The sequence below is a fragment of the Micropterus salmoides genome, unplaced genomic scaffold (genome assembly GCF_014851395.1).
Source record: "Micropterus salmoides isolate LMB-PRFRI ecotype aquatic unplaced genomic scaffold, ASM1485139v1 Ms_hic_scaffold_6, whole genome shotgun sequence".
NCBI lineage: Eukaryota > Metazoa > Chordata > Actinopteri > Centrarchiformes > Centrarchidae > Micropterus > Micropterus salmoides.
This window is the reverse complement of record NW_024044348.1, coordinates 5,199,488-5,226,222: the sequence shown is the minus strand read 5'-3', so window position 1 is coordinate 5,226,222 and position 26,735 is coordinate 5,199,488. Positions and strand designations below refer to the sequence as shown.

General features: G+C 39.3%; 1 protein-coding gene and 1 non-coding gene across 3 annotated transcripts in view; one reads left to right on the top strand and one right to left on the bottom strand.

Moving 5' to 3' along the window:
- The first annotated feature begins 1,159 nt into the window (after positions 1-1,159).
- map1aa (microtubule-associated protein 1Aa) overlaps positions 1,160-26,735 on the top strand; it is a 42,960-nt gene continuing 17,384 nt past the window's right edge. The window contains exons 1-2 of one of the 2 annotated variants that reach the window (XM_038701472.1): positions 1,160-1,482; positions 2,911-3,012. In XM_038701472.1, coding sequence (XP_038557400.1) covers positions 1,239-1,482; positions 2,911-3,012 — 346 coding nt within the window. In that variant the 5' untranslated portion in view covers positions 1,160-1,238. Of the gene's footprint in view, positions 1,483-2,910; positions 3,013-16,834; positions 16,910-26,735 lie in introns of those variants that run through there. The other variant, XM_038701473.1, reaches the window with a different exon arrangement.
- Positions 5,707-5,777, bottom strand: trnae-cuc. The gene has a single exon. It is a non-coding gene; the product is annotated as a tRNA-Glu (tRNA).

The window sequence follows — 26,735 nt, the reverse complement described above, 5'->3', positions numbered from 1 at the left end:
GACTGTCCTCAGATGACTGTGATCCAAGCAGTTACATTTCACAGTGATTTTTTATTTTTTAAACTATGCTGTAACAGAGCACCACAAACCGCAGCCTTGACCATGACCATAAAGTTGAGTCAACACATTTAAAACACTGGAGTTTATTTTCATTTCTTTATGTCTCTTTACAAATGAACCAAAACACTGACAAAGAGGAAGAAATTGGTTAGATAATAATGAGAATAAATATGAATCCAAATTTAAATGATACTCTAAATCTCTCTAAGCTAAAAAGAAACAAGGTTTTAATCGACACTAGATATTTAGTCAATGCTGATCCATAAAATAAAAAGTGCATCTTTGGATAGATGGGGAAAACGATGCTGAGAGGAAGTGCTATTGACTTTTCCAGCCCATAAAGAACAAATCGATTGTTAGTTAATGGTTTAAAACAAATAAAACACGACACCAAACTTATCTTCTAAATATTGTTATATGTATAATAGTTTAGAATAGTTTTTTAAGGCTTACATTGCTCACTTTGTTGTCAGTATAATGCCAACTTGCAACTTTTGTGGTGCAGAATGAGCTTATTCAAATGTCTCATGAAGACTAAAATAAGTTTCTTTCTGTGCTGACGGTGAGCCTTTGTTGTCAGTGTTACTCTCGGCTCAGTGAAGCCTTGTTTTGCTCATGATGGGAACAAAGAGGTGTCAGTTTAGTAACCAAAGCACATTGCCTGGTACTTCCAGTGACACTGATATAAAAAGAACCTTTGTGTGGCACAAATGACTTATTTTCAGCTCCTTTTGTTGGGCAGAGTTGAGTAAAAAGAACCACACGAGAGAGACTGTAAGTCTCATTGATTACACTAAATAACCTCAAATAATTATGTTATTTGCTGAAAGTGCTCACTATAGTTTTACAGATGTGGCATGAACACATTTCAGGATGTAACTTCATTGTTCATCTTCGGTTATTTTGAAACATTTGGAAACCTTTGGAAAATAATCTTTCAATAGTTGTCAATGGAAATAATATCTTCATCTTCTCGCTGTCTTCCTCATTATAAGTGACAGTGTGCTTCAGCAGTGTCATATAGGAAAATTAATCACCATAAATTCTCAGATCCCTCTTTTCCCTCTTGTCCAATCATATGCTGTGACATCAAATAGCCATATAACCTGCGATCCAATCAAATATCCACCATCCAAAGAGCCACACCCACCAATCCTCCCGTCTCATCCTGCACCGTCATGATGCTCGCTCCGGATGCAGTTGTCATGGAGATGGAAAAGGGCTCAGCGTCCACTAGCAGCACTGTTACCATGGAAATCCCCATCACAGCAGCTGCCTCAGTGGCGCGAGCAGAGGAGTCTGTTCAGCACCACGGACAGTACCGCACTGAGTTCCAGCACAGAAACTATCGCGTGCTGATTGTGATCGGAGAGATTTCCACCAGCTATCACCTCGACGCTGCCAGGAAACAGATCACACAAGGTAAGACAGTAGGGGAGTGGTCAGAAGACCTGGTGCTGCAGGGAACAACTAGCAAAAGTGAAGTGGTTTCTGGGCGTGAACCTAGAAAGACTCACTGCAGCTGAAAACATTTGGATGTTCTGTTAACCTGTAGTTAAGTTCATGTCATCTATTTTAAACTGACATGGTAAGTTGTAGCTTTTTTACTGTATGTTCACATTAAATTCACCAAAATGTCTTTCAGTATCTGTACATTTAAATTTTGGGGCAAAACAAAACAAGCAGTCAGTCATTTAGTATTTGTAAAGTGTGAAGAAAGTCTCATTTTGTTATTGGCCATCCAGTGGTTTCAGAAGTATCCTCATTCAAACCATAGTCAAAAAAATACTCCAGTCCAGGTACAAGTCCTGAGTTCAAAATGTTACTTATGTAAAAATATAGTATCAACAAAATTTACTTTAAGTATCAAAAGTGAAAGTACTCGTTATGCCAAATGGCTCTTTTCAGTTTTTTATAGAACGTATATCATCACTGATTAATACACGTAAGCAGCATTTAAACATTGTCATTTGTCAATGTAGGTACTTTATACACTACTGTATAACAGTATAGTACTGCATCATATTTTATAATTTCATCATGTCTTGCATGTGAAAATCTTTATCCGAAGAGTAACTGTTAAGTGTAAATTGAATATGTGGAGTAAAAAGTACAAAGTATAAAATACAAATACTCTACCTAAAATTTGTACTGAAGTACAGTACTTGAGTAAATTTACTTAGTTACTTCCCACCTTTGCAGAATTCAAGCTGCACATGCTCAAAATATCTTTGGAAATCTGTACATTTAAATTTCTTAGACAAACCTGCAGTAAGTCCGTCACTATTTGTAAAATGTGGGAGGAATGTGTTATGACACTAACTAACTAAGTCAGCTTCCTAATTTCCTTTCACAAATGTCCTAATTTCTTCAAATACTGTGCAGTCAGTGTTTGGGTTACATGCTGAAAACCCAGTGCAGCAAAATACTGTATGCACCCTCCAGTCATAAACTAAAACCATTTCCTTAGGAGAGCTCAAAAGCTGATGATACACGGGGCAACTTTTTGAGCAATGTTGCTGGGCAATCTTGCCAGTGGCAAGTCTGACTATGTTTTGAACGGATAGTGGCGGTGCGGGGCGGGTGGTGGAGTGGTGGAGTGGTGGGGGAAGGGGATTACGGTAGTAATCTTTACTCATTACCATTGACGGCAACGTTGCACGATTGCTCTAAAAGTTGCTCAATGTATCATCAGCTTTAAAGCTTTTTCAGTGGTTTAAATTGAACTTAACAACCTTCTGACGGATTCAGGTAAAATCAAAAATTTGCTGCTGTCAGAATGAAATGTGCTTAATGCACAGTATATTCGACTATTGATAGACATTATTAATGCTGTTCTATTTTAAACAGGTTTGCGTTCCTGGAACGTTGATCTGACTGTTTGTGACCTGAACAAGGAGCTGCAGCTTTTTGAGACCAGGCACACCGCTCAGTTTTCTTCACAGGTCAAAGGTCAGTCTGAATGCATTGCATTAGCAAACTGTACCTGCCTGGCATCCGTTTCTGTAATTCAAGACTATAATAAGAGACTATAATAGTCACCTTTGAGTTGTGATGGTATCAGAGTGTAGCCAGAGGGATTGAATGTGGTGCATCCTGCCTGTCAACTTATCAGTCACATCTGTTCCCATGCAGCAGTTCTGCAGTTGTGACGGCAGAGAGAGACTCTGACACACAGCAGATCAGATTGAATTCAGCTTGAGTTTGACAGAAACATGTCCTTTCTTCTCTGCATCTCTTTTGTCCTCTTTCTCCACACATGCATGAAGCAGTTCCAGGGGATCTAGAGACAATAGGGCTTGTATTGATCAGGCTGTCATATGCAGACCGAATGTCAGAGTGGGAATCAATAAGGGTTGAATGTGAGAGTGAACACTTACTGCAGGGGGAATATAAGATCAGGCCCTGCTTTATGAATGGAGCCAGTGTTGATGTGGATCTGGCTGGGAGGTTATTCCTGTGACTGTGGCTGTTCTCTGGGTGACTGCTTGGTAGATACAAAGAAAACACTTATAATAACTGTTTAGCATTTACTGTAGCTTAGTGGGGTCAAACAAACAGCTCAGAGGAGAAGATGCACTGGCAGAATAAATGGAACTGAGTGTTCAATGAGCAAGTGTTTGTTAAAATAAGTAGTTAGATCTTGATGCACATCTATCCTCCCACACAGCTCTTTGGCTGGAAGTGTTACATAAAGAGTATAAGCATATCTGTTGCTGACAGGTTCCACAAATAAAAAACAATATCTAACCATTTTACAACAATCAATTTTCAATAGTATTCCATCTTAAAGGAATACTCCACTCTTTTAGAATTGAACTTCCATAAAGTTGAGGGACTCAAGAGAGACATGCTCTCAACCCTGCACGCTTGTCTCAGTCTGGAACCACACCGGTTTGTTTTTTTACTTGACTAAACCTTGTGAACAGCCAAAAGAAATGATGGCATGAGCAGCATTAAGGAGTTGAGGGACTCATGAGAGACAGATTTAAAAAAACATTGGATCCTACATTTCCCATTATGCAACCAATAGCATTGCTTTGTTTCACCGTCCCTGCCTTGACATTATAAAACAGATTTGGGGGATCATTATCAGGTTCATCTCTGCGAGTGACTCATTTCACATTGTCACATTGATTTCATGCTTTTTTATACACTTTTATTGTAAAAAAAAAAAAATTATATTAATATCCATTATACAGCTTAATAAGTATGAAGCTAAAGCTGGGAGGTGATTTGGTTAACTTAGCATAAAGACTGGAAAAATAGGGAGCAGCTAGTCTAGTTCTGCCCTAAAATTCATAAATCTGCGACTAGCACCTCTAAAATTCACTAATTAACACATTATATCTTATTTGTGTAATCCATATAAAAGGTAAATATAAAACAACAATTTGTGGTTTTATTGGAGGTTATATGCCAAACTATTTCTTGAGTCCCTGAGTCGTGCTACTGCAGTTAAAATACTGCTGGCTGTAGCCGTATATTAAGCTGAAAGCTAAAACATTGATGTGTGTGCATAACGTATGACGGGTCAAATTATTCCTTTAAATCTTGAGCTGGAGCTAGGATGCAATTAGCCTAGCTTATCATGGAGACTGTCTTAAAATGTTGAAAACTGGAACCGTTTGTCCATTGTCATTAAGAAGTGTGTTTTTTAAGTATAACTGACTTGAAGAACCGTTTTAAATGCATGTTGCAACCTTTTATATTAAGGTTAGAGGTCAAAATTTTGCCATTTGTGTTTGCAAGTTACTTGATGCTTTTTGTATCGACCCGACATAATTTTTCATTATGTCTCACTATCATAATCCACTCAGGATGCACAAATCCACAGCCTCCTCTGGATCTCATTAACACCACGTTTTCAGTGCATTTCAGATGGAATATTTAACAGTTGTATCACCTTTCCACCATCTTTTAAATGTAGCAGCCATTAGAGTCCTTGTTCTGACTCCCATTGTCCTGGCTGTATTCTAGCTTTTCTGGCAGCAACTGCATGAATAATTCAACATTCACCATTAATGATTCTTTTCTGATAAATAACAATTATTTCCAACATTTTCATACTTTTCTTCTGTCTCAGCTCTGTCGAAAATTTGTCCTACTTCTCTGCTGTCTGAACCTCCTGCCCTCCCTCTCAGTCAGCACACTCTTTTTTCCTTATCTCTCTCCTCGTCCTGCTTTCTATCCTCCTGATGGGGTGATTTTACTGAAACAGACAGAGGCTTGCTGAGTGTCACTCAGTGCTGCTGGAGACTCAGAGATACAGAGAGCATCATATTGGCTACAGCCTGAGCAGACATGCTGAAAGGCAGAATATTTTCATGTCAGTTAACCCTCACCTGCCGGTGCCAGGTATTCATACCTGTTTAAACCTTGTAATCCAGCTCAATATTCTCTAAACATGTAGAGGCTATATTATTTGTCAGTAATGAGTTGTACTACTTAGGATAATAATAAAATCAACTTTTATTGTCACATACAATTACACACAGTAAATGCGTCCTATGTGTTTAACCAAGCAGTGAGCACCCAGGTGCCTTGCTCAGGGGTACGTTTGGCAAAGATCCGTGTTGGACTCGAACCGACGACCCTCCAGTTTCCAAGCAAGGAGCAAATGAGCACCCCCTTACAAAATCAGTGTTCCCTGACCGGGAATCGAACCCGGCCGCGGCGGTGAGAGCGCCGAATCCTAACCACTAGACCACCAGAGAATCAGAGAAGAATACGATGGCTCCAGCAAGTAACGGAATAAAATTGGTGCAGATAAAAATAAAATTTTTGCAATGCCCGTGCACTTTGCTTTTAGTTGTAATCGCTACACAACAGTTTTACTTATTGAGATGGTAACTTACCTCAAAATGTCTAACTGAGTCAAATTCCATGTCCATTAAAGACGTTCGCAGCTAATAAACAGTTTCTGGTAATAATTCAAACAATATCAGAGCCAAAAATTAACTTTCAAAATGCACTTGCACTTAAGTAATCTGAAGACTGTTGGCTTTCATCACTAACGTGCGTTCTTAAATCTCATATAAACGAGAAGCCAGACAGTGAGAGCAGATTTCATGGCCATGTACAGGTAGGCTATATAACGTTACTAGAGATATGTGCAGGCTTTCTGATGGGGTTGAACATGCATACATTTGCATGACAAAGACACGAGAGAGTGAAAGTGTCGCTGTGACAGCAGTGTGGCAGAATGAGAGGAATATTCTTTACTCGTGGGAGGTAGCCTATTTGTATCCAAGTAGGCTAATTCAATCTTAAATCAAAGTAAAAAACACAAACGAACAATGAGTTAAATAGTCGCTATTGTGAAATTCTTACACATATTGTATGTGTATAGTAAAAATATAAAATTTGGTTGCTCAGAGCGCATTTACAGAGCATAAAAAATTTAAACTCATACACTTCAGGCAGCATTGTCATGTCAGAAATAATAAACTTAAAACATCAAATAAATTAACAATATAAATCAAAGTATATCAAAAATAAGGAAGGGGTAAAGTGATACATTTGATTACTGACCTGCTGTCTTCAAATGTGAGTTTTCTAGTTGCCAAGTTATTCCAGTGCACATAAATAATTTCTCTGATTTTGTTTTTTTGTGTGATTTATTGGTCTATTGTTTGCACTTAAACACAGTGAAGGATGAGCACTAAAAAATTTCCACAGAACTTAGCAATGTAGATGAAAAAGGGTGAGAAACTCTGCAGTACAACTGCAATTTGCATAAATTGTATCATGGGGCGCTTCATCACAGTTAAACAGATGCTACTGATGCTATTGATTATTCTCACTCTTTTTCTTTGATTGCTGGTTCAAAACTATTCACTCTGCCTCACTGATCAAAGACTGAAAAATCAGTACAGAAACCCCACTGCAGTAAACTATGCGGGTAAACACAGAGATGGAAGCATCATATGAACATACAGAGATACGTGCTGCAGCCTAAAGCCTCTCAAGGTCACTAACAGACTGCTGCTGTCATCTGCCTACAAAAGCAACACACACACACAAACAAACAAACAAAAGCTACAGAATTGTGTTTCAGTAATTTGCAGGATTTGTCTAGACAGTCTGTGGACGCCTGCAGACAAGCAGAGAGAACATCAGCCTGTCCAGATTTTCCCATTTAAGTAATTTAATATAATGTAAGACATTATCAATGCATTGGATCGTTCCAGTAAATTGCATTATAGTACATATAGAATCCACTCTGCACTGCTTTTCACTTCATTGTTATATCACAGGTATTGTTATCATGTTATATTAATAATAATTTTCAACTAAATCCTGCTTACATGGTGCTTTCTTACCAGCTGGGGAAAAGATTAATTTTAACCCAAGAGTGCATGTCTTTAATATTCTGATAAACTGGATGTTGGAGGGATTTGTACAGCTCAACACCTCTGTGGTATTTGCTCATAAAACCAGAGTATTGGGGAGGAAATTACATTTTGACCTGACGCTGGCGCTAGATGGAAAAAAACAGGATCACAAACAATTCAATCTGAAGGGGACATGAATGTGTCTGCTAAAAATATCATGACAAGCTATCTAAAAAAGTTTGAGATATTTAACTCAAAACAAGAAGCTAGAGAAGTCAGTAGGATTTGAGAATGGTCTTTACAACATTCTGAGCTAGATATTTCCGTCTGCACCAAAGTGGTGGACCAACCAACAGTGCCATCACTAGAGCCTGCTGCTAGCATGGCTAAAAACTGTTTATTGCATAAAGCAGTCTTGAATAGGACTTAGTTTACTCTGGTCTCAGTCTGGACCACACCTGTTTTTTCTTATGAACAGCATAAAAAACCTTCAAAGACAGTTACATAAAGGTTTAAAGAAGATTGTTTGTGTCTTTAGGGATTCAAATCAGGTTCACACCAGAGGGAAATGAGCAGGTGAAGTAACACTTCAGCTTAACTATGCAAGTCTGAGCTGTGAATAGGTATGAGGAAAAGATTGAAAAACTGCAATTTCCCCTGAGTGAGCACAGGTTTTATATATTCAGTCAGGAAATGTTCTGATAGCAGCAAGTAAAAACACAGGAAAAATAAAAGTGTCTTTATGTAAAAATAAAATAGAGTGAAGATGTGACATTGAGGCATGCGTGACATGAGGTTATGAACTTTCAGGCCATAAAAAAAATTCACAGCACCCCTGAGCAGATTCAAAAGGCCATATTGCCTGAGGCACAGACTTGAAACATACTAACATCAAGAAACAGCCCCAGACAAAACTCTCTCACCAAAGTCTGATTTGAAAGGATAAGGCTGGTGTTAATCAATATTATATACTATAATGCTGTGTTCCTTAGGCTGTGCTCCTAGAATTACATTGGATAAGCTCTTATTGACAGCGGTGGTTTGAGTGAAAACTGAACCGAGACAGTAGCCTAATCGATGTTTTCCGTCCGGAGGTGGGGGAAAAGCTGCGCTGGTTGTGTAGAAAGTACTAGGCTTGCTCAGAAATTGTGGACGTAAAACATTTCATCGTGCACTTCCAAGAAATAATGTGTTTTATGCAGTACTGGTTTCTTTGTTACACATAAGCCTGACTGCTGGTGGAGGATGAGGTGAGATGAGACTTGTTCTGTGCTGCTTGCTGACATGCAAAGGTCACTTTGGAAAACTGATCAGATCCAAGCGGTAAAAACGCAATCAAAGGTCAGTCCTTTGAGCCTCCAGTGGCTCTTTTCATTCTAATACTACTGTGAAGGGTTAAGAAATTTACTCCTGGTTTGTATTTACGTTTCAGTAAAACCTCTCTCAGCACCCACAAGGTGTTTGCCGGATTGACTTGCCTGCCTGTTATACTACGGCTCCTCCTTGTCTGTGCCTTGAATAATAATACGCAGCTGGTGGAGGAGTGCACAGTCATCATGGCTGACAGGCTCAGACACAGAGAAAAACACTATACCACCAAGAAGGCAGGACAGCTTTTGTGATCAAACTGGACTAAATGGATCTAAATGGCTTCTACTTACAGTATTGGCTGTAATCAGATGAAAGGTCTGTAGTTTAGAAATGGTTTAAGAATGCTATGATGTCATGATGTATGTTTATGCTCACTGAATTTGTTTTTTTACCTCAGCAATGACTTTATTGATCTAAATTTGTATGTCAATCTTAAAATCAAAATAGCTGAAGCTTTTTAACTCATCAGCTCAGAAACACAGATTCAGACGCAGGACATAACAGAGTCTTTATGTCACCAGTTCCAGTAAGAAAGCTTTCTGGATCAGTCACTGCATTCAAGTGGAATTACTGGGACATTTTTCATTAACATCTCACCAGATTAAAAATGTGTGTTGCAGGAAAATAATACCAGCCGGTGTTTGCATTTCCCTCCAGACCTGAGCCCTCTGGTGCCGATGTGTAAGAGCTCAGGCAGACAAAATGGCAGTGACCTCCCTGATGGGTGGCATATGTGCTGAAGGACAGCCAATGCCCTCGCGTCTCACAGACTGAAGGCCCTCCTCTGCCTCCCCTATAGCTAGTGTGTAATCTGCCTTAACACACAGACACAGGACAGATGGCAAGATACCTAACGCAGGGACGAGGCACGTTAGACAGTGGGGTTAAGGAGTTGAGATGTGGTCGCTGATGTTGTCTAACTCATGAATGAGGGTCGAGGGGTTGAAGAGAACAGCAGGGAAAACCCACACAATACTGTACATGCAGGGAGACATCCAGCATTATATTGCAACAATCACAGCAGCACAAAATAGTAATCTAAAACACTTCATCACAAAGTTAATTGAACATAAACAAGTTTTAATCTTTAAAACGTAATAATTTGTTGACATGGTAACACCTGTGGCTACTGACGATAACGGCAGGTGCATTTTGTTAACACACGTCCCAGAGCTCTGTTGGAAAGGACGTGTGTTTTGACCACCTGGGACAGTAAATATATGTTGAGGAGCTACTCTGTCAGAAATGCAAAAGAAGAGCCACGGGTGCATCTTTTTACAAGCAGCCAAACAAATCATGGGCAGAGAGAATTAACTGCATCATGTTATTTTGGTAAAATGAGACTGAATAAGATTCCATCACTGTAATCCTGAACTCCCGAATGAATGTTTTCTTCAGTATCATGCCTACTGTGAGCATGCATTGTTTCCTGTAAATCCCCTGTGTGTTTGTTCACAAAACAAATCACTTCATGAATGAATGAATTAAATTTCACACCAGTGGCAGAAAGTCAAAATACTCTTCTTCTCCCTCGGAGTGTCACCTAAACTCCCAACATCTTTTCTTGTCAAGTTAAAACCCTCCGTGGCCTCTTTTTAGCTCCTGGAAAACGCTCACAGATTCCCAGAGGAGCCGTGCATGTTGACGTTCTCTTATGTCTGTTGCGTCATGATGAAATGGATACAGTATGCGACATAGGTAATCAATGCATTCATCACCATATGTCCATTAGTGCCTCAGTCCTCGGCATCTCCCCTGCTCACAGCAGACCATTTCCTGATTGACTGATGAGGTGCAGGGACAGCCATGAAAGATCATGTTTCATCCTAGGAGAGGAGGAGGAGGGTGGCATTAATCCATGACTGCAGCTGTTACCCACACACAGTGCAATTAATAAAGACTCAGTGGACCTGCACTGCAGACTGATGGCTGATAAACACATGGTCACATCAGAAAGCCCTCATGGGATTTGTAGACAATGGTGGGCAGTGAAGTACAGTGGCAATAATTCAATATTATTGTCTTTCACCAGAATCATATGATTAGATGAATGTATGTATGTTGTGACTTTACAAAATACTTTAAATTTGTAATTAATTTGTAATTAAAGCAAATACAATTAGATGTCTGGTGTAAAACTGTTTTTTTTCTTTCATGGTGTTTCCATTAACGTCAATTTAAATCATAAAATAATTAAAACAAATGAAGAATATGCCCTGATATATTGGCTACCATGCTAACCCTCTAACTATTGATTAGCACCATTCAGTTTCCTCTGTCTCATTAATCTTGATCTGAATACACAGGGAAACTTTATTACATTATGGTACCATTTAAGCCCTATATGAACTGAAACCATTGAAGAATTATAACACTTCACTAGCTAGCAAATATGAATGTAAAAAAAAATTCTCAATGTCTCATTCAACATTGAACTGACATTAAAAAGGACTAATAGGCTACAGCCATGCTAGCGGCTCTGGGCTGTGCTTAGCTTACATTTAAAAATTAGCACTAAACACAAAGTACAGCTGAGGCTGATTCAATTTTAATTTAATGATTAAATTTTAATTTAATCAGCCTCAGCTGATTACTTAAAATTATTTAGCTGATGATGGTGCTTGATGAAAAGTCAGAGGATCAACGAACATGAGGAACATGAATGTTAGAACTAGCAATCTATCCAATAGTTGTTGAGACAAAATGTCTACACACATTGTCTACATTTTAAAGTCTATACAAAATGTACCCAATCTACCCAACAGATATTGCACTGGATAAGCATAAATTATTTAGGGGATATCAAAAGTCTGTAAGATTCATCCGGTGGGAACTATGCACATTTATACCACATTTCATGGAGATATTTCAGTCTGGACCAAAGTGGTGGACAGACCGACAATGCCATTCCTAAAGCCATGCTGCTAACATCATTAAACTCATAGAACATGAATTTATGCATTACAGTTGCTTATGAATAAACAGAGTTCACATCACATCTGATATACCACTTGATTTCCCCACAAACCCACACCCAAAGGTTGAGTGGGTGTTCACAGAGTGTGAAGGACATAACAGCAGGTTAAAGCTGACAGGCAGAGGCAGAGATGAGTGATGGCTGCAACAGCGGCTGTCAGAGGGAGCTGATCAGCAAAATGAAAGACTCCCTACGTGCACACACATGAATAGGACACACAGGTATAATATTATCTGCAGCTACATCAACTCACACAACAGACATGCTGGCATGGAGACAAAACAGAAAAAGGGCAGAGCAAACAATATTCACAGCAATGGAGGCAGATGCATCATGGGTGGGCAGTAATATTATGGTGCAGTGTCAGCAAGGGTAGTTCCTGTGTGTGACAACTGCAACACGACATTATAAACTACACTTACAATCCATGTAACATCATTGTTTTGTTTTGTTTTTCTTCTATACTCTTTTTCCCTCTCGTGGGGATTTCGGTAATGATGCTGAACCAGAGTTTCTCTCCCACACTGCACATGCTTGGCTTACAGTAATCTGTTTCTCCATTGATTTCTGCCTGAGACGGGCTCCAATATTCAGCAAATCACAGAGATGTCCTTTGAAAAGCAATACAAGCAGGTCACACCAGTGAAGAGGAAATTGATTTATTCAGAAAATAACCTGCGGGTGCGACGTGCAATCTGTCTCAGTTATCTAATGAGTAGTTAAAATTTTAATGACACGCCTTAAAAATTTCCAGCATTTGTTCTGGGCGCGGTTGAGGAGAACGTGCGCTGATTAATAATTCAGCAGCCATTATTGATCTGTCCCTCAGCTTCTCTGCAGTCAGGACTGTACATCAAGAAGGAGGGTCCCCTGCTCCAGAGCCTTTCATCTGGACCTGACAACACACACCAACACACGTGCATGTGTGTGAGCTCACACACTAAAATAGGTGAAATGGCTGTAATGTGAGCTGCATTGTGAAAGAGGAGAGTCTATGGGGATGTTTGTAATGTCTCTGGGGTGGAGGACAAATACACTGAGTTGCCAGTTTATTAGGTACATCTAGACAATCTACTGCAATCCTGTACAACAGCACTGCAGCAGAGCTGATCATTTAGAAGTTTATAATGTTCCGTTGACATTGACATAAAATGTGTTTAGGGATGGTTTATTGAAGCTGTAGTTGCTGTTGGTGTTTTATTAGATTGCGTTATGTTAAAAGGTATTTCCAAGATTCAAGTTTACATACAATACATGATGGGGAAAGGATAATTAATCAAACTCTAAATATATGCATTTGTCGAACAAAGAGGTTAACTAATCAATTTATAATTATATAAACAAAAAGAAAAGCCACAAACAAAAAAGCTTGATTAAGTGAATGACTCAAATAATTAATTACATAGCTGTTTATTGTCAATGATTTACCTTTTATTTCAGCACTACTTTTTGTGTGAGGTTCTTTCAATCTACAATCCATCTATCAGTCTGGGAACGTTTTAACAATAGCCTACACTAATTGGCTGAAGGGAGCTGAGGGTTGATGCACGTAGATTTTAGACTGACACTGGCTTTGAGATAACAAAGGACATCTTCACATGTATCTTAGTAGGCCTTGTCTGTAGCTAGAGTGAAGGGTTTGTTGCACAGTAACTGTTTTAATGTAATGCAAATAGACCGAAAAAGGTGAGAGTAGAAACTCCTTCGCCATATTACATAAAAATGTCATCCGCCAATCTATTTTGATGCAGTGCTATGATGTTCTATTTGTACCATGTGGAGTGTTTTTGCCACTAGTAATGCTATGGAGCAATGTTTTTACAAGTGAATCATATTTTGTAGGAAAAGGGAAATACTTTAAGCATATTGCTGGGCCTCATCCTACATCTTTAGAAGTTATGTTTACCATGTCCATCATCTTAGTTTGTTAATCAGCACTAAACACACAGCTGAGGCGGATGCAAATGTCAGTAGTTTTTTAAATAAGCCAATACATATGGTTGTAGTGGTGTTAAGTTTACGTCAGTCAGACTTGACTGAGGATTCTTCCCCGGGATTGTGCTTCTTGTCTCTGACTGACTCAAAGAGAGCCTTTACCATAAATGGATGTGACACAGTATTTACATGTTTTGTCTGACCTTGGGTTATAATACTAGACTTGCTCAGTGATGTTTTTTTAACAGCTGCTGCCTTTCAGATGAAATAGTTGCTTAAGTTAAAGCACACAGTTATGGTGGTAATACTTGTCCTTCTCAGAAACACATTAGTCTACAAATACTGAAAAACCATGTGACCTTGACCAACTGCTGTGTGTGTGTGTGTGTGTGTGTGTGTGTGTGCGTGTCCTTCCATGTGTGAGGGGATTGGGAGTGATGTAAGGAGTGGAGGAGGGAGGAGAGGGGGGCTGGAATAGATGAGACATTCAGGGGAAAGAAAAACAGCACTTCTGGAGAGAAGGGCGCGGCAGGCCGGGTGTCCGAGCTGTACGGCTAACAGCTGCCTGACATTTAGATGAGTCTGCCGGTCATCTGAGATGACGCTGCATCAGTGCTGCTTCAACAGAGGATATGATGCACTTAAGTTTCACTGACAGACTTTTTAAAGAGGAGGTTAACATAGCAACTTCTCTTCTGTCCTACACTGCAATCATAAACTTGAAAAATGACAGTCTCTTCACATTTAAGTTTGTGCATGTTTTTTCTGTGAGCTATTCTTGTATCAAAGAAAATAATTTTCTGTGTGATCCCAAAAAATAGAACTGTTATTTAAAGGACAAAGTGGAAAATGTCTAGACTACTTTTGATGGGGAAGGTAACTGAAGCATTGACATCCACCTCTCTGAATTAGCATCAGTCGTTCTCTCTGTAAGTAAAATATTATGATTCATGCTTTATAGTTGGTGAAGTTGGCAGAGCTTAGAGACTATTTTAGTTTGTCTCAGTCCCACCCAGCAGCTGCTGTTTGACTCACAGCTGTTTGAAAAGTCCCCTTCCCAGAACAATCCACTTGCCTTCCACTAAATAGTATTTTATGTGTCTAGATGGAACTAAATGTGAACACCATCCACCTCCACAGTAAACTTGGTATTTGGGATTGATTTACAGAATAAGAAGATTCTAAATATCAATATTCTATACGTCACTAAATATTGTAGAGTTGTATGCATGTGGGTGAATGACTGACAAGTTTCTAAAAGATAAAAAATGTATTTAAAAAAGAGAAAATTCATATGTGTAACACAAGTAACACGCTAATGTTTACATGTTACTTGGCTTCAATTAATAACTTTATTTATTATTAGTTAAAAAGCTGGTTTTATTACTGATTAAAGACGGGTAAGTGATTCTGGAGAAATCCAATACCATGACATTTACCATGATATAGAGCGAACAACAACACAGCATGTAATGTAACTAACGTTGCTGCTGATGCTATCACGCACAAAGATCGAGACGGTCATAGAGCCAGCACACCAGATCCAGACAGCGATACTCACAATTGTCCAGCTACCATAGTTAACATCACAACAACAGCATGCCTTGGTGAACTAGAAAGGGAGCTGAATGTCCGTGGGCAAGTCATTTAACGTTACCTGACAGACAAATCATGGAGGGAACAGCTGGAATAGTGTTAGTGTAGTAGTGTCGTGGCAGGTTGCAGGCCACTTTGTTTGTCTCCCATCTCCCAGAGCCAGGGCTGTGTACTGTACAAACACCAAATTTATTTTCAGTGCACACACAGAATGGACAGCTAGCGGGCCGTGAAGAGATTATTGTTTAATTTGACAAAAGGCATCTATTTGATTAGAATCGCATACGACACCTTTAATTGATTCATAATTTGGTTTATAAAATGTCAGAAAACTGTGAAAAATGTGCTAAAGAACAAGATATTTTTACAAGTTAATGAAGACATTAAGTGAACACAAACAGGACTCCAGTGGGATGATAATGTTGCTCTGTGTCTGCTGGAGGCGTTTACAAGCAGTTGTTTGCTGAAATGTTAGCTACAACAACTTCATGAGGTGATAATACATCAGGCCTGTGCCTGCTGGCTTGTTTTAGAGTGCTTCTCCCACTTAGGGATAAAAAACAGCTTTAACAGCCAAAACATGATTATCAACTACTTAATCCAAGCAGAAAATAAAACTGTGTTAAATCCAAACAATCCAAGAGGGGCGAGGACAAATTAGCAAACATTAATGTCATATTTCCATCATTTGAGGTTTGACTGGTGCTTTTTTATTTATGTTATCTTGTTGCGCCCTCTTCTTCTACAACGATGTGATGACTGGAGAACTAGCACCACCAGCTGTTTCTCTCAATGAGGCCAACTCCTAATGTTTACATAATGTTCCTCTAGTGGCGGCGGTGGCTTGGGAGGTACAGCAGGTCACACATTAATCACAAGGTCTAAAGGTTTGATCCCCTGCTCCTCCAGTCTGTGGTTCTTGTGCAAGATACTGAACATCTGAAGATACTGAAGTGTGTAATTATCATCAGTGTGTGAATGTTGTAGTGTTAAACTATTTCTAACGAGATGTCAGGAGACTAGAAAGGTGCTACAGGTACAGAGTACAGACCGTTTAGTGGCTGGACTGGTGCATTCATTTTTGCAGTTTCTTGAAATTCTGTTAAAATGTGCGCTACTTTTGGAAGGGAACTTTGCTACCGTGGATGGGGTTTTGAAACACCATTACACCTTAATGTTGGAAAATATAATACAGCCCAATTGAACATTGCATGATTAAACTATGAAAAATCCAAGCAGTCAAACTAAAAAACAAATTTAGGGATGTTTTTTATTGCAGGTCAACATTTGGTGAGGGTTGGAGCACTCATGACCTCAGTGGACAATGTAAAAATCCTGGCTACGGCCCTGAATTAAAACTCAGAAACTCGTCTTTTTTTCCTCTTCTTCTTCACGAAAAGTCGACTCGAAATGCGTTTTTTGATTCACGCGAATGCTGCTGGATCACTTTGCAGCCTCTGAAGCTGTAGTGTACGACGGGTTCCTGAATGCAGCACGAGCCAGCAGAAAGCACAGTGTAGGTGTTAAGCTGTACCGGGCCGAGCCTGCCTTCCTCATCCGCAGCTCAGCAGCAGCAGCAGCAGCAGCAGCAGCATCACCGCCCCTCCCTCCGCTCCATCCACACTGAAGGACGGTAAGACACTTCACCGCTTATTCTCGGTTTATTCTCACATGCTACAGACAAGGCGGCGGATATCTGCCTCTGCCTGGATGTCGGCTTTCTTTATATCCGCGGTGATTTTATAAAGCAGGCGGAGGGTGATCTGGAGAGGGCTGGTGGTCTGTTTAGGCTCCGCTGCTTGTTTTATAACACCGCATCGTTAATCTGGAGCGTCACACTGCATGCAGATGGTCGAAGTCACTGGAGGAATCTGACTGCATGAAGAATATGTATTGACAGTAACTGTATGTGAGGATTCGCGTGGGCTACATATAATGTGAGTAAAAATGGCTCATGAAAATCCATTTCACTGCATATAGTTGTTTACATTACGATAAACTGAAGAGCCCATTTGATCTAACTTGCTCCTTAATACAGTAGCATGTTTAGGCGACATGCGATGCATTTTAGTCACATTATGTAGGAGGGCAGGATTTTATATACAGTGAGGTCCTGATTCCTCCTGGCACAACCTCAGGTGACAATAGCCACCAAAAGAGACTGCACAATTGCACTTTTTTCATGATGTTTTACAGCATTTTTCAGAATGTGTACAAAATCCCTTTCTTGTTATTACTTTTTTTTGCTTAATTTAGTGAAATCTGAGAATATTTATTCAAAAATAAGTAATATAGTCAGCTTTAAATGCACAATACTAGAATATAAACTCCTCCTCCAGTTGTTGAAACTCCCAATAATACTGAGGTTATAACCTCTGTGTCTTCAATTGTAGTCACAGCTTTTTCTTGCGTTACTTAATTCTCTTATTATCATATTGGATGATAATGCTGTTTGGTGTGAGAGTAGTGTAGGCCTTCAGCCTCTGTCTTATCTACCACAGTGTAAACAGTCTCTCTGACTCATGTTCAGATCTTCACCCACAGTTTATGTTCATTTGGCAGTGCAGTAGCTGCTCTCAGCTTAGCTGAGTAAATTTGGGTGACCTGATTTTTAAGGTGGGGAAAAAATCTTCTGACCTGAAGGCAACAGCTGAGATTCACTGACTGTGAAGCCGAGCCTCTGGGCTGGTCGGGCCGCAGCAGCTCATTCGATCATGTGTAGGGATGTGGATTAGACTTCACTCTCCAAATAACACCAAAATTATGTAACAGACTAGACAAAAATCTCTAAAAATAGGAAGGTACACACAGACAACTGACAGCTGTTTTTATCCAGAAACACACAAGATGAAGGACATTATTTCTGTTGTGTTTTATTCACAGAATGGAAATGTGATGCTTTGCTGAGCTAGCTGGTAAACACTGACGCGTATGTTTAGTGATATACAATTACTTGCTTCCTTACTTAGTTGAATGAATAAAATAATGAACTCATTAATCATTACAGAAACACAATGCCAAACATTCACTACTTTCATCAAATGTGAGTCTCTAATGAGCTTTTCAAAGTTAACACGCTTGGTTTATGGACCTTTGTTGTATTGTCAATTATTTTTCACATTGATCATTTGGTCCATCATCATCTGTCTCCTCCACGCCTTGTGGCACTTAACGCCTCGCCTTGGTCTATAAAATGTCAGAAAACAGTGAAAAATGTTCATCACAATAGTCCAGACAACCAAGGTGTTATGTTCAGTAGAGCTGAAACAATTCGACACCTCGGTGGACATAAAATCTATTAATAATTTTCAAGGCAAAAAAAAGAGGATGTTTGCTGGTTTCTTGGTAAAGTCTGTAAAAAAATAAATACTAACAAAAAAAATAGAACCTACTACTAGAGGGACTTCACCTACCAATAATTTTCATTATGGATTAATCTGCTGATTATTTTCTCGATTAATCAATCGATCAATTTGAGATGAATTTGGAACTAGAGAACGTTTGCTTGAAAAATGACTTAACGATTAATCGATTAGCAAAATGGTTGCAGAGTTTCTGTTGAGTTGCTAATTGTGTTTTTCGCTCTAGTTGGTTAAACAAAACAAGCAATTTGAAGACGTCGCCTTGGGGTCTCAATTGTTTTCTCAGTTTCATCAATGAATTGACTAACCAAAGAAATGTCAATATTCATTAGTTGCAGCTCTACTTCCATTGTAACTCACCCAATTAACCAACTGGTGGTTTATTATTACTACCCGGACCAAAAGCTGTCTTTGAAATGTCCTTGAACCTGCTTCATCTTACAAATAGACTGAAGCATTTGGACATGCGGGCTGAGCAGCAGGACAGAGCAGCGCAGCTCAGGTCATCTGTAATAATGTTTTCAGTTTCTGTGAGGGACCTTGTTTCATAATGTCTAAAGCCAACTGAATGAGATCAGATTGTATTCTTTGTATTATTAGATTTCTCCTGTGGACAAACCCATCCATGCCCCCCACCCTACCCTGTAGTTTGCTCTGTGAATTCCCATAATGCCTCAGGGTGGGTGAAGCAGAATGCTGAGCTCAGCGGGATCAGGCCGGGTGGAGTATGGATAGACTAGATGCAACAAGGAGAGCCTTTTTTCTGGTTTGGTAGAGGTGTGGCCTCCAGTCAAATGGTGTCACATTAACTCCACCAATGTGATACTGGAAATCACTAATTCTTAAAAGGAAAAGACTCAAAACACAGCCCCATTTCAAAACAGATGTACTTGATGTGCATCTTCCACAGCCCCGAAAGGTTTCAATTTTTCAACAGTTATTGCATCCCACTCCTCTCACGACAGCCAGCTTTTCACCCATAGTGAAAATCAATAGTGGCCTTTTGGAACATAGTGACAACAATGGGGGGGGGGGGGGGGGGGGGGGGGTGAATGGCATCCTACCAAATGAAGGAAAAAACTAAAATAGAAGTAGAGGAGTCTGGCAGAAGGAAAGCAGGTACACTGTAAAGTTGTGCTGACATGATTATAAGATTGAGAGAAAATTAATCAGAGAACGAAAATGTCATTATTAAGGAAAATAAGAGAATTTGCCGCTTTTCACTGTGAGTTCAATGTATTTGGCTTTTGGACAGTTGATCAGCTAAAACAAGCGATTTGAAGATGTCACAGATGGTGCGTGATATTGAAATTTGACTATTTTCTATGTTTAGACTACTCTTCAGAATAATTAGCAGCTAACAAGCTTTGTTTCCTGGTTACCTAAGGCAAGATGATGCAGGTGGAAGAAGTGAAATACAGTCATCTTACGGTGACATAGTGTGCTATTTTTAGATAGACACCATGACGTTTTAGGTTAAGATTAAGGAATTAATTACATTTACTGAAATCCAGGCTGGTCTGGATGTTTGCTACTGTATTTGGGGTTAAAGTGGCTTTCAGAGAGAGCAGCTCGGTTTGTGCTTGCTGATGCTGTGAGCTATGACGACACTTTGATCTGTTCACACTGGAGTTTTCCGCGTTACCATCTCACAATGACCATCTTTCGATGTATCCCCTTCAAATTATCCTCAGTGAACCCTCATAACAAAGCCCAGCATAAATGTTCATTTAATAAGGCAAGATTATGCTGAAGTAGTTTTCTTTTAATGGTGCTACAGTAATGTGTATGCAGAATGAGAAGTCTCTTAATTATGTTATTTGGCAAATAAGAATACATCAATAAAAAGTTGAATTAAATTAGTTAAATTCAATAAACCGGGGGGAAGATTTGACTCATTGCATTGAGTCAGTAAAAACACCCCATCCGAGTTGCTGAATTGACCCAAAATCCCAAAGTGAATTGATTAAAGTTGTAGAATTTAATAAATCATACAACAAAATATTAAGCTCAGTGATTAGATTTGGAGAGTGGCTGAGACAAATCCAAAAATGAACATAGGAATCCAACAGAACCTCCAGAACTGACAGGGAACAGGCAGGTAACAGGACAAGACAGCGCAAGCTACAACACTACAACAGACAGAGCGTCGACACGCTACAGTTACCGGACAGGGAATGAACAGAAACACCAAACAAGCAGGGCGGAAGCAACACAGCTGACCGGGATCAGGGCTAACGAGGCAGAAAGACAGCAGGGGAAAACAGAGGGACACCAATAAAGCCATAGGGAAACTAATAACCAAGAAGAAACAGAATAATATAAATAACTAATCCAGAACATAAGCAGACAGATCACAACTATACAAATAAACTACAACTAACGGGGAAAACAGACCGAACTACGATTAAACAGAACACAGAGCAAACATGGACAAAACAATACAGAAGTACACAGACCAGGAAAAACACTAAGACTAAGAACTAAGGCAAAAAACTAAAACACAGGACTAAGAACTAAGATAAAAGACAATACATAAACAACTAAGGACAAGGAACGAGTGAAACAGAGGCAAATAGAAAAACACATGAAACATGGCAACAGATACACACAGGGAAAAAATACTACTCAAACATAACCCAAAACTAAACCTATAACAAACTGTCCTCATTAGAAATAATGGCAGCATAGTTTGCGTTTGAACAACGCTAAAGACGTTTTATGATTAGTGTTGTCGGATTCCACAAACTCTTTCAACTTTCAGGTTTGAAAACGCAGACTATGATTATGTGTGGTTTGCTTTCATAATAATCTTAATGATGTCATCTATGTGGTTTTCAGTGCTCTAATTGTAAAGAAACCACGTGTTTTGTTGACACTGGCTTTATTCCCTTATTATTTGGAACTCATAGGTGTATGTACGGTGGCCCTGAAGTGCAAACCACAACAGCAATTCACCACAACACAACAGCATTTCACCACAAGACAACAGCAGATCGCCACAACACGACAGCATTTCGCCACAACAAAACATCAAAATCGCCACAACATGACAGCATTTCGCCCCAACACAACAGCATTTCGCCCCAACACAACAGCATTTCGCCACAAGACAACAGCAAATTGCCACAACACGATAGCATTTCGCCACAACACGACAGCAATTCGCCACAACACAACAGCATTTTGCCACAACACAACAGCAAATCACCACAACACGACAGCAATTCGCCACAACACGACAGCATTTTGCCACAACACGACAGCAATTTGCTACAACACGACAGCATTTTGCCACAACACGATAGCAATTCGCCACAACACGACAGCAATTCGCCACAACACGACAGCATTTTGCCACAACACGACAGCAATTGCCACAACACGATAGCAATTCGCCGCAACACGACAGCAAATCGCCACAACACGACAGCAATTGCCACAACACGACAGCAATTCGCCACAACAAACATCAAATCGCCACAACACGACAGCAATTCGCCCAACACAACAGCATTTCGCCCCAACACAACAGCATTCGCCCCAACACGACAGCATTTTGCCACAACACGACAGCAATTCGCCACAACACGACAGCAATTCGCCACAACACGACAGCAATTCGCCACAACATGACAGCATTTCGCCACAACACAACAGCAAATCGCCACAACACGACAGCAATTCGCCACAAGACAACAGCAAATTGCCACAACACGATAGCAATCACCACAACACGACAGCAATTCGCCACAACACAACAGCATTTTGCCACAACACGACAGCAATTCGCCACAACACGACAGCATTTTGCCACAACACGATAGCAATTCGCCACAACACGACAGCAATTCGCCACAACACGACAGCAATTCGCCACAACACGACAGCAATTTGCCACAACACGACAGCAATTTGCCACAACACGATAGCAATTCGCCACAACACGACAGCAAATCGCCACAACACGACAGCAATTGCCACAACACGACAGCAATTTGCCACAACACGACAGCAATTCGCCACAACACGACAGCAAATCGACAGCAATTCGCCACAACACGACAGCAAATCGACAGCAATTCGCCACAACACGACAGCAATTCGCCACACCACGACAGCAAATCGCCACAACACGACAGCATTTTGCCACAACACGACAGCAATTCACCACAACATGACAGCAATTCGCCACAACTCAACATATATGTTATATATGAATGTATAATGCGAAGGGTAAAGCTATGTAAAAAGTACTGTCAACACCAATTACAGATATAGAGCAAACTGTATTTATGTTTTACAACTGAGGTTTGTCATTTACTTCTGAAATTTAGATAATATTTTTAAGCAATTCTCAGAAAATTGTAAACAATGTCAAGGTGATAAAACAATCTTAACTATGTTTTTTCTGTAACATTAGGGTTGAGTTGTTGCTCAATGAACAAGCAAATTATCAAAGCATTTGCTCTGTGTTCTGTGTTGATGATTCACCCAGGAGTGTTTTATGCCTATTAAAGTGATGAAAATGCTCCAACAGACAGACCAAACATTGTCTGTGGAAAAACTGAATTGAACATTTACTTTCAGAACACTGGTTGTCCGATATAACAAAGCCCACATTTCTATACTAATAAATGTTTTATAAAAAGCTTCAAACCCTACAACTTTGAAGCTTTTGTGTAAAAATATGAACTTATGAAAGGCTAAATTGTCTAAAGACAGTGAATCAGGACCAAGTCCTTTTCTGTAGTTATTCTGAAACAGCCCGGAATAAATGATGGGTTTTGAAAATACTCATATAAATTAAAATTTAACATTGTATTTTGGTTCCATCTACATAAATTATATCTATATACACCTTTTGTTTGAAGTGAAGCAAAAAGTTGCAGCAGCCATGCAGTCAGGTAGCTTTTAATATTGTGAAGACTGCTGCTCCACCACAGGCTCTAATTCAGCCCTTTTATTATTTCCCTCAAGGCTCACCTGAAAACTGCATCGGTGTTAATACATCTGACAGTGAAAGATTGGTGAATCACCTGCGTGTTAGAGTTATGTCCCTCTAAGGAAATGTACACTGGAATGCTTTTTTTAGAACACTCTCCCTGTTGCTTGGAGTCATGATTCACTTTAATGTTTAATTTCCTGCAGTTACAGTATTACTTCAGTGCGCTGCGCTTGTTTATGTGTTCTGAACAGTCTGATGGACTAGGAGTTAATAAATGAATCAGGACAGAGCAGTGATTTACCAATGTACCAATCAATCAGGTTCCCCTTAAAGAAGAAACATGCTTCCACTCTGTTATTATTGTTAAGAGAACGTTACTTTTCAAACAGCCATCATCTGTACTTATGTGTAGCCTACTTAGTACTGCAAAATAGTAACTAGTTACATTACAAAACTGCTCCTTCTAAATCTCCCATTTTACTCTCCAACCAAACAGAATTTGGTCGAGATTGAATTATCTCAACCACCATTATGATTGGATTGCCATGAAATCTTGTACAGACATTCCCTGGTCCCTGGTCCCCAGAGAATGAAGCCTACTGACTGAAGTGAGATGTCTTAATTACCAGTGAATGGATTTCCTTCACATTTGGTACACACATGATGTCCTCCTCAGGACATTTTAACATCTTTAAGCTAGCTAGCTGGTGGAGACCAAAAACAGAGCTATATTATATTAGTGCTATATAGAGCTATAGAATATTGGTGGACAGAAACACTAGTAAAATGAATGCGTGTTAATAAATGCTAAGAAATTGGCAATTATTTTATAACATGTTTGCTATAACAACTTTACTTACAGCTTGTTTTGCTGCCAACAAGCTGCTAAAAATGATAATCATACTGCTTTAACACATTAAACATATTCCACGATTCTCTATAAGCATGTGTACATTTAGCATTCTAGCAGGCTAACATTTAGCATATTTTATTTGATTTTATTATTAGACAGTAACACAAATAAATGCATGTGATCCACAGTGAAAAATACATTCTTCAGAACTAGCGAGGATAACTTTTACCATATAAGTGTAGTATGCCAGGGTGTACCATGTATTTAGAACAGTTAGTAAATCAGCTAGGCTTACGCAACAAAATGCATTTACTTTGAGAGATGTATTATAATGAAGTGGAAATTTTCATCCTCAGTCTGGGGAACATGGATGTTTGAGTTCATCACAATCCATCCAATAATTGTTGGGGCACTTTCCTGTGGAGGTGTTGGTTTGACAGACCAACTAAACTGACATTGTAAACCCCAGAGCTACATTTAGCATGGCTAAAATATAAATTAAAGCACTTATAGACAAAATTGCCCTCCAAAATAAAGTAAACATCCTAAAATGATCATATTGGACTATGTTAGAAAACAAACAGACTATTTTTACCAACTTTTATGTGGTAATAATTACATGGCATAGCATGGCTAAACTGTACCAACACAGTAATTGCACTCATTATATTCACATTCAGCTTTCTCTGCTGTGACTAATAACCATCTCGATGACTCTGAACAGTCATAACGAGGGCAACTTATTGCTTTTGTTATAAAGGACAGGTATCATTTATCATGCTGCCACTCAAAATGAACTAGCTTATAGCTTATAAACAAAAGCTGCTGCCAATTGGAAACTGAACAAGCAGCGACCAGCCAGACAAGCATCTACAGCACCTAATTAGTTTGTTCTTGAGAGCTTCTGTGGCCAAAAATGATAAATCATTCCTAACCCTTGCTGGAGGAACTGAAAAATATGTCAGGGTTGGCTGAGATGTAAGGTGAAAACAGCGGGTTGTGTTGTGGGAGAGTGAGTTATTCATTTGGGACATCTTACAATGATTTATTGGAGTTATATTTCATGTTCTAAATGCAAGGGCGGATATTTCATGTCACTGTTGATGGCGACAATAAAAATAACTCCCAGCGCGAGATTTTCAGAAATAAAGTCACTGAGGGCCAGAAAAAGGTAGGCAGTGGATCAAACCACTGTGAGGCATATGAGGGGAGAGAACGTAATGTTTCAAAATCTAAAAAATGCATTGGACTACTAGTTAGAGAAATACAGCTGTTAACTGTTTGTGTTCCAAATAAATTGACTAAATAAAGAAAGACATGACACTACCGCCCCTGATAAATTCTACGCCCTTGTCTCACTGAAGGATCTGCCTTTTTGTGTCCAGAGTCAGGGCTTCTGCTTTCTAAAATATTGTCCTAGCATTGGAAATGCTGAATCACTACAGGACACATTTTCCTCTTACATTTTCTAGCTCTGTGGGGGAAGCAGCAGGAGAAATCACGCCACGTGGAGTCACACAAAGTGACATATATGGGACACGGTCTGCTTTTACCATGAGGTTCACAAATACGCACAAAAGCAAAGCTGACATCTCTTTTGACCTCAGGTGGCATTTCAACATGTGGCCGCCAATTGGCAGAAAATCCCATGATGCACCAGTGGTACGAGTGTGTAGGCTCAATCTGCTTTCGATTTATTTATTATTTAATGCTGTAAACACCCACTCACTATTAGACATCGTACTTACATTTTTAAATGTAGAGAGAAGCTTTTCTTCTGCACCATCATGCTTTGTAAAGCTCAGTGAAACCACACAAAACCCATTTGCTAGAGGATTGTGTTTGTATATAGTAATATAAGACGAATATAAGTTCATTCTTGATCTTGGCAACAGTAGCTTACAAAACAACATTACCACAAGGCTCATTTGGTAGCTGTTCTGAAGCTTTTCGTTTGAAGACTTCTGTGTCTAATATTGTGGTACCATCATGTTTAGTAACAGCAATCATAATAAAGCATGCAATAAAGTATGATAATAAAAAAAAACATTTGCAGTGGCAATATAGATGAAATTCCTTATCAGTTCACAGAATCTGATGGATCACAGAATATGGAAATGTTTTCTCATAAATATGAGACAGAAAGTCATAATCCCCCAATGGCTCCTTTACTAAACAGATTAGTTTGTAGGATATCTTCTTTATATTAAAAAAGAAAATTAAAAGCAAAAACATTGTAATGCATTCCAGAAAACAAAAAATAAAGATGCAGTGTTTGCAGAATTCCAGTTTGTGG